Here is a 9,559-nt window from a genome sequence, read left to right as displayed (position 1 = left end):
TTTCCCAATGTTAGTGACTAGCAGGCTGCCATAAAGTTAGCTGCTTTATCTATCCAGTGTGTCCCACGTTACCTTCCAGCAGCAGGTACTAAGGCTGTGGAACAGGAACAGCCATTCATATTTGCACAATGCCCAGATTAGAGAGCTGAGCCGAGCTGAGAACTGTAGGTGTTACTGCAATATAAATATTAGTCAAAATAATCAAGGACACATATCTTGCACCTTCTTAAGAGAGCTGAAAATATACTCTAACCACCTGGAAAGATTGGGGGAGGGGGGTGTTTAACTTGAGAAGAGAGGGTAGCAATGAGGATAAGGAAGAGGTAGTACATAATCAAAAAATGGTGTCCTTCTGCTCATTTTTTCCCTGCTGCCAGGTAAATTGCTCCTCACACACTCTTCAGTGCACTGTGTGATATTCCCCTAATTTGCATATAGTCAAGTGGAAAATTCTGCAAGGCAGAGGTCTTATCATCACGCTTGTCTACAATAGGTCCCACCTACCAGAAGTGCCACAGAGAGAGGCGGATTTGTTTGGCAACACTTTGTATTGAACCAACTCTGTAGTCCAATAAAACTGCAACGATACTACAAAGAATAGTGATTTGCTGATGGTGGTGACAGGAAAGCAAACAACTCCATGTGCAAACTCACATGATTCTACAGCAGTTCCAGGGACAGATGTTCCCTACCCCTGGGAGATGCAGTGGTTCATCAGCTGACAAACCCTTTGGAGCTGTAGACAAGAGCTCAGGGGCATGTAGAGAGCAGCAGATCAATCAAAGGTGCCAGAAATCCTAACCACTCAAAGGGAAAAGTTGGTTCCTGCAGCCAAGACAATTAAACATGTACAAGAAAATGCTTGTTCCAAAGGACCCAGCCCTCTCATTCCAGACTCCCTGCTCAGAGGTATAACAGGGGTTCAAAAAAGCTGCAAACACTTGTCATGGAATAGGTTTTTAAGGGGGGCGGGGCGCGGCAGGGTGTGGCATGACAGAGCTAGTTGTACTGCAGGTGAATCAGATCAGGAAGCTCCTGGCTTATCACCAGCCTTTTTCAACTTCATCAATCACAGCCAGCTATTATCACTAGTTTACTCATCTGCACACAATAGCCTACGAAGAAGCAGGGTCCCTACTAAGGGAGCTGAGGTGCTGTACACACAACTCACAGACTAGAGTCCAAAAACATAGCCACCAAGCAGCTTGGTGGAGATGCCCCCGCATAAGCACAGCAGTTCATGGAGTTTGCTATGGATTCTCCCAAGTGGCATATTTGCCGGTCTCCAGCTCCTGGATGAAGCAGAAAGCACTACAAGACAGAAAAGCTAGAATGGAGCAAACTGCAGTGTGTTCCCAACATGCAGAACACTGCCTTTATTCAAGATTAACTCCATAATTCATGCTGCCACCTCCCCCAGTCCCAGTCTTCAATAACATTACTTTGCCCTACTCCAGAAACTTGAACGGAAGATACTCAAGCCACTCAAAACACACTAGACTTCAGAATCCCATTGTGGTTCAGTATGATCACCCTTGTTTTATAGAAGGAAATAAGTGGGAAAAAGCTGAGAAGTAATTTGTCCAAGGCCACAGAGAATCAGTGGCAGATCTAAGTATATAATATAGATGTGCCAATTTCTAGTCCCTCTCTCTACTCTGGAGAGACCACCTGGCGGTCAAGAAACCAACTCTTCTGCCTTAAGACAGAACAAAGCTAGCTTTAAATTCTTTTAAGGCATAAACAGTGACAACCGTTGTGGAGACCTTGGTTTGGTTTTGGAAGCCAGCTTTCCTCACGTTATACAACCAATCCAACTCTGGTGTACATAGAGTCCACTACACTTTTACAGATAGATGTATAGGTTTCCCTCACTTAATGCTGTATATGCGTTCCTGGAAAATGGCACAACTCGAATGCACATAAAGGGAACCCACTTTGCAACACATCCATATTTATTATGTTGTAAGACCTTGACTATACTGACCCCCAACCCCAGTTCTACTGTTTTTACAAGACAATTTCGGTACTCACCAACAGCAAACAGTACAAACACCAGATGGGGATGAACGTTACCATAATGGGGATGGCAACTACAGAAACACGTGTCGCAGATAATGAGCAGGGAGCACAGATCCACACAGGAGACACTATTTTGGTGCGCGTCACTCCCACGATGCACTGCACAAAATAGCTGACTGCAGGCTTCCACCATACTAATAGCATAAGAGTGAATTTACCTCGCATATAATGAATTTTTGGTATAAAGAGGGTCGTCGCATAAGAGTGAATTTGCACAAAAAACCCCCACATAAAGCAAGGAAAACCTGAGCCTTAGGGTTAGGAAGAGACATTCCAAAAGCTGGAGCCTAAATTGATTCAATCTTTGCAGGTTAGTCTTGTAGTAAGGAGGACCACAGCTGGATCTGCCCACCCCAACTGCTGCCGCTTGCTTCCTGCACAGGGCAAGCAGTGGAGTAAGCCCCCTACTACTCCCTTCACTGGACGCTGGAGGGAGGGGAGGAATAATTCTGCTCCCTGGCTCCCACCTAAGCAGCCCTGCTGGCCGGCCTGGCTGCTCCCCGACCACACCACTGCAGCAGCGAGGGGGCAGGGCTCTTCAGAGGGTATGCCTGCTCACATTGCTGCTGCCGCTCACTCTGTGGCTGGGGCAACAAGCAGAATAACCCTGCTCCCTGCCCCCTGCCTAAGAGGCCCTGCCGGCTGGCACCTGTCCCCACCTCCACCCAGCCGCTGGAGTGGCAAGGGGGGAGTGACCACCATAACAGGGGCTGCTTCCCCCCCCAGTTTCCAGGAGTGTGGCCCCTTCCCAATGGGGGGGTTGTGCTGTGGGGCAGGGTAAGCTGCTGCGGATCATGGCGGTGCCCCTGGTGCTGCCACACACAGTCTGCTGCAGCTCTGCCCACCCCACAGCACTGGGAAGGGGCTCGCACTCCTCGATACCATGATAGGGGCTGCTGTCTCCTATCAAGAGCCCTGCCACCTCAGCGCAGCAGGGCAGGGCCCCTTAGGTGGAGGACAGGGAGGAGGCTGGCCACCAGGCCCCTTACGTGGAGGGCAGGGATGGGGGTTATTCCCCCTCCCTCTGACATCCGGCAGAGGGAGCAGAAGGGGGATTACTCTGCCACTTGTCCCAAGCAGGGAGCAAGTGGTGGCAGTGGTCGCCAAGGGGTGGGGGGAATAGAAAAGGGAATAATCCCCCTCCCTGCCCTGTCTGCCATGCCCACAACTGGCCCTGCCGCTGCAGCAGCAAGGGGGGAAAAAAAATCAACCAGCAGACCCAGCTCAGGTCCCTGCTGGTGGGACAGGGAGGGGAGAATTAAACCCCTCTCTGACCAGCTCAGCTAAGGCTAGTGCCAGGGTTGGCCATGCTCCTGCCACTGGAGCAGCCAGCACGGAGAAGTGCAGGTTCGTGCTGGTGGGACAGGGAAGGAGGGGAGAAATAAACTTCTTCTCTGCTCCCTACCAGGCCAGCATCTGGCCAGGTCCCTGCTCCAGCTGGGCAGCAGAGAGGCCGGGGCAGCTCTGCTGGGCTGCAGCAAAGAGCCCAGCCCAGAGAGCATGCTGGGATGCTGTGGAACCCTGGTTTAATTTAAACCAGGAAGGGGTCTAGGACAGGCATTGCATAAACCAGTTTGACCTCAATCAGTTAAGTCTGATACTACATTCAACCAGGTTTCTCTCAAACCAGTTTTGGCCTTCTTGAAACTGGCTGTTGTGCACTGAACATCTGTTCTGTTACAGGTTTAAACCAGTTTCTGATCACTTAAACTGGTTTATGTGTAATATCAGTCCCTAGCCTAGGTGTTCAGACTCCAAAGTGAGCACAGAAAAGATAGAAAACAGAGAGAAATGGCTCTCCAGAACAAAGGAACAGCACTAGTCACTCAGTAACACTGATCATCAGTAATAAACTGAGAGTGGGTTACACAAACAGGCCAACAGTTATTTCAAGGCCCTGACCATTCCTACTGCTGGCTGACAAAGCACCTTACCCTCCAACCAACTTCACAGTAAAACAACTATTCATTTGGGTTGTGGGTGATGGGTGATGCAGCTGAATCAGCAATGAACAGGCCAAAAGCAGCATCGTGTGCCATTTCTCATGGTTTTAGGCACTAGAGAAACAAAAAAGTAGCTTTGCATACCAGAAGAACAAAGGGAAAACACCCAGCTTGAGATTCAGTGCAAGAGCAGCTGGGTTCTCCTTTCCTAGAGTCCATTCCCCTTTCTACCAGTAATAGCTATTATTAAAATAGCATTTCCTGCAAGCCTTCAGAGGGCCAGACTGGGCTTCTAGCCTCCACACCTGACCTATTACTCCGCTCTGTGCCTTTCTAAGGTCTGAATGTTAATTCATGACTTGCTGAAAATACCACAGGGCTTCTAAAGAATCAAGGACATAAGTGTGAATTCCATATGCAAGATGCGAGCTGTGCAGCTTTTTGGCCTGAACCAACATAGAAAGATAGTCAAAAGTAGCTAGTGATTCTGAGTTCTTTGCTTGCCATCTATCTGGGCAACCCAAGACCCTTCAGAGGGGCTTGAGTTTCAAAAATATTGTGCACCTGCCCCCTAAAATATAAGTCCCTTTCAGGGACACCCCAAAACAAAAGAAAATCACCAGCCACTTTTGAAAGTCTTGGCCCTGCTGAGAACATGTCCTGACAATGACAACAAGACAGAATGAACTCACCACACAGCAAAGTTTTGTCTCCACTTCGCTGTGATTTGACTGGACCTGAGTACATATGCAGTTTCCAGCTCCATCACTGTCCCAATCCAGGATGTCCTGGTTTCCAACCACTTCTGGACTGTGCTGTTTAATCTGCCCTTCCAGACTGGCTCTTTCACCCGGTTCACATGTGCATCTGCACTGCATCTGAGCAGGGTTGTTCAAATCAAACACATTCCCATTGCTCGGAAGTCCCTTCCCTTCAACAAGGCTCCCTCGGCACCAGACACAGTTGTCACTGAAGCTGATAACACCTGAATGATGCATCCAGATTCTCAGAGTTCTGCTTTTTATTGTCTGCTCACAGAAAGGTTCTTTTAAGGCAGGTGGACTGTCATCTGCTATTAATGCATAGTCAGGCTCATCTTCAGAACTAGCCACATTGCCCCTCAAACAGAGAAAGCCGTAGAGACCTTCTTCATCTTCATTTTGAACTAAGGGGTCTAAACTTAGAAACTTATCTTGATGGCCTGAAATAAAAGGCAGCTTCATCCTGTGCTTGGCACACCTAAGATCCATGGTCCACATAAGATCACCGCTCTATTGGAGAAATGCTGGCAAAAGAAATAACATACATTTAGAAACCATTTTTTCTTGCATTACTTATAGACACCCACAAGCACATTATAACCAGTTAGCTTTTCCCTTGCGTGTGCCACTTCCTCACTGCTTTCCATTTCATCCACCATGGGGAGAGACACTGTGTTATTGAAAAGCCTTCCTTGTCCCATTCTAACAAGAAAAACTGAGCATCTCAAAATCTTTGGAGTATTTATTACCCATAACATGAGACAGGAGGGTGTTATGCGCACATTTTATTGATGAAGAACTGATGCATAAAAGCCTATTATTAATTTGCTGCCCAAGACCCCACAGAAAGCCCATAGAGGAGCTGAGATTTGAATCCTGGTGTAGCAGGCTGCATGGCTAAGGAGCTGCAGGTAGTAAGCGAGTGATTGGCACACCTGCCTGGATGACTGGGTCAGTTTATGAAGATAATTCACTAGCCATGGGGACGTTAAAGGCTCCTAGAAAAGGGGGAGAGAGAAGGCTGTGAGGCTACAAGCAGCAGCATTGAGTCAGGGTACTCTCTCAGGAGTCTGGGAAAAGACTGCAGGATATGAATTAACCCATCATTGTTTGTTTAGTGATTTGATGATTTATGTTGTACCCTGTGAGGCAAGTTGGCCCCAGGGAAATAAAGACTGTGGTGTAAACAGACAACCTGCTACACCTGGCCTCCCAAACCTTAGACTGGCCCCTTAACTATTCCTCCTCTCCTTACAGCTGTTTAGTTAGCTTTGCCTTCTGGCTTTCCCATTACTTTTGGATTCCAAGCGGCAAAATACTGAGGCGGAAGGTTCACATATGGAATAACCTCTTTTCATTTACTTTTTAAAAAATTTTATTAAAGAGGCAGAAATAGTTGAAGCACGACTTTTATGAGCTTTTTCACATCCTCATTACATATCAGTGGCTGCACAGACCTCAGAGACACAAGCATATCCAACCAGGCAGTCCCTCAGGGCTGTACCAAACCCCGACTCGTATGGAACTGGTCCAAGCCTACACCTCCACCTTCACAGGTCCAGCTGCCGCACAGAGGGCTTCAATTCCAGTACTGGAAACACATAAGTATCTTTTCATTTACATGAACAATTCTTGCTCTCATTTTGGAATACAAAATTACTCGCAAAAGTATTGACACATGTAAGCCAAACCTGCAAACACACATTGTCTCTGGAAAATCTGATTGCAGGCACTTTACTTTGTAGTTAGAATATGGAAACAAGAGATGAACACAGTTTGTACAAGTTCTTAAATGGGGAGAAGGAAAGAGCTTCAACCTACAACAGCATCCTTTACACTGTGAAATATACAAGCCACTGACTAATCAAACCCAGGTTAGTTGCTTCCCCTGTCCATAGGTAAGAATTCTCTGAATGGTCATTTTGGTTGTTTGCTTATGTGTTACTACCCTATAAAGCACAGCTGGCCTGTTTTGCAGCAGCAACATCACATAGACCCCTTGTATATACTGAAACATAGCATGCATAATCATCACTACGAGTTCATATCTGTTCTTTCTCTGTATATTACATCCCAAACATTGGGCATCGTCTCTTCAAAATGACTCAGGTCATTTTTTCAAAATCACAATCCACCAGTTCCTCATATTTTTATTTTATATGTTGCATTTTTGAAGTAGAAAGTCCTTTAGAGCCTGCACAGGAAAAATGCTTGCATTTAAGACCAGCACTGGTAGGGTCAAGAAACTGAATGAAAGACAGCCACAGTGGTCCTGTTGAGACATGCCGCACTTGGATGCTGTTTGCAGTTTTTCTTGCACACTGTCAGACATCTGTGGCATGAAAGATGTAATCTCAAATCCCACATAGAGTGCTGTGACTAAGGCTCAACAAGGGACAAGATAAACCAAAGTAGGTAGGCATGCATGTGGACCTGGTCTGCAACAACTAGTCTGATGGGTATCTAAGTCTAAACAAACCAGGTTGGCCCTAACCCCTTCAAGTCAAACCTCTTGTCAGTGATGAACATGAGGGTGAAATATTTAGCTGTGTAGAGGAAGCATGGCCAGCCTATCCTGCATCTGTGCTGTGGAAACAGAAAGACCACAACAGGTCAGCATTAATTCTCTGCAACAAAAAATTCTCTATTATTTTTCTGTACTCAACAAATCAGTGAAAGCTAGCATTTTCCAAGGGGTGCCTCGAGACTAAAAAATTTGAGAACCACTTGTCTAAAGCTTGTATTCACACATATCCCACTTCCTTCACTCTGCAAGATAATCACCCTCAGACACTAGGTGTCAGAAACACAGATCCTAGAAATTCCTCGTGGGTAACAGTACAAGTCACAACGAGAAGGTAACAAACAGACACAAAACTCTTCCTACTCAGTTCGCTGCTTGAGTCGGTAGCTTTGAACAGTTAAATACACAGAGGCAAGCCGCATCACAGAACCTAGTGGAACCGACCGGGTTGGGAACAACGCAAACTACTCTTTTTATCACGGCAAGTGCTTTCTCAAGGCTTCTGATTCTCCCTAGGATTTCCTCCATTTGCCTTTTGTTTCTGCCCTTCAAGACACCAGGTCACAATCACAGCTTCCAGTGAAGCAGGGCTGAACAGAGCTCCTGCCAAAACCCCTTTTTGTGCTGCCTTTGGGTAGCGGAGGGAACCGCTAGGGACGTTTCACCAGGCAAGTGAGACCGCAAAGGTCTTTGCTCCCTTTCGCATTACTGCTCCGCGCCTGGTCCAAGCGCAGCGGAGGCCTGCTGCGCTGGCACGACCAAGGTGGGCCGCGCTCTCTGGATGCCGGTTCCTAACTGGCCTCACCAGCTGGGCGGAGTGACTCCAGCCGGAGAGATGTAGCTGGTGGCGTCTCCTCAAGCCCACACCCCAGCCCAGACAGCAAGGCGATGACAGGGCAGGGAGATGGCGAGGCTCCAGCTTCCTTCAAGCCCCTGCTCCCTCAGTCACCTGTGAAGAAAGGCAAAGGTGGACGCCGCGAATCGCTGTGCTTGCAGACCGCTCCCCACCCACAGCCCCTGTCGGGGGGAAGGCGCTCCGGCCCCCGTCCTGCCTCAGACCCAGGGGCACGCAGAGGGGCGACGGCCAGACCGCCAGGCCGCTGGAGCCGGAGCCCGGCAGCTCTCTGAGCGGAAGGAGCCCCCTCAGCCCGAGCCCCGCTGGCAGGGGGCAGTCCCAGCATCGCCCCCAGCCCGCCCCGGATCTCCGTCCTCACCGTCCCCGGCTCCGGCTCGCCGCATCCTGCCCGGGAAGGGGCGGGAGCACCGCGGCCCCTCCCGCGGGAGCTGGGGAACCGGGTCGGGCCGGGCGCCGCCGCCGCCTTTTCCCGCGCGCCGCTGCGCCCCCCGGGCAAGGCTCGCCGCGCTGCGAGGGGCCTTCGCCTGGGCGCGACAGGTGCGCCCCGGCGAGACCAAGCGCCGCGCTGGACTTCGCGGCCCGTGGTCATCGCCCTGATGCTTCCTCGGCGTTAACACCCCTCTTCGCAGGGGTCTCGCTCAGGCGTGCCCAGCGTTCATGGACCTATGCACATGCGCCTGTACGAGAAGCAGCGCCAATACGACAGCACGTTTTTGCTGGAATCCTGGTTTTTACTGTTCGTGAAAATGCAAAATAAACCTTGGGGGGCACCGCGTTGGGACCCGCTGGGCGTGCTGTTCCACCACCCTTGTTCTGCCTTTCTGCTCTCCTGTGGCCTGCTCCTGGCTCTTTCACAGCCCTGCAGATTTGGATTGAGGTCAAACCAATGAAGTTATACTGGTTTTTGCTTCCATCTTCAACTGAAGAACACAGCCCTCGGCCCCAAGCATATTAGAAAAACTTCTAGTTTATTTTTAAACAGGAGAAAAATGTGTGTTAATACGTGACGATGGACCCCACCACCTGCACCCCCTTTTCAAAACTCAAGTCCCGCAGCTCACGGGCTCTGTGGAAGCTTCCCCTGGCTCTTAGCACTCCCCGCACCCTCTGCCATTGCCTCAAGGGACCCTTCTCTAGCGGTCACTGCCCCCCCAGGCCTGCCAGGGAGGGGGGACACCCCAGAGCACAGCATAGCCTTTCTAGAAGGGAAGCAGGTCCGTGTCAATTCTAGTTTGCTTCATCAGCTGTCTCAGCTGGCAGGGCCCATGCTCTGTGGCATGAGAGATGCCATCTCAGATCCCACCAGTCATGGATCTAGGATCTGGAAAAGCAGGGTGCAGATCTTGTGGAACATCATCCCATATAACACAACACACATTTTTCTCCAGTTTCA

General features: G+C 49.4%; 1 protein-coding gene across 1 annotated transcript in view; it reads right to left on the bottom strand.

The window, feature by feature from the left end:
* STARD8 (StAR related lipid transfer domain containing 8) overlaps window positions 1-5,303 on the bottom strand; it is a 112,587-nt gene extending 107,284 nt beyond the window's left edge. Inside the window, exon 1 of the mRNA XM_019536219.1 lies at window positions 4,718-5,303. Within this exon, the coding sequence (XP_019391764.1) occupies window positions 4,718-5,284 (567 nt within the window). The 5' untranslated portion in view covers window positions 5,285-5,303. The remainder of the gene's footprint in view (window positions 1-4,717) is intronic.
* Window positions 5,304-9,559: the final 4,256 nt, after the last annotated feature.

This window comes from Crocodylus porosus, unplaced genomic scaffold (assembly GCF_001723895.1).
Source record: "Crocodylus porosus isolate Cpor-Errol unplaced genomic scaffold, CroPor_comp1, whole genome shotgun sequence".
Classification (NCBI taxonomy): Eukaryota; Metazoa; Chordata; order Crocodylia; family Crocodylidae; genus Crocodylus; species Crocodylus porosus.
Note: the sequence above shows the minus strand (reverse complement) of the source record. Positions and strands in the feature narration are given on the sequence as shown.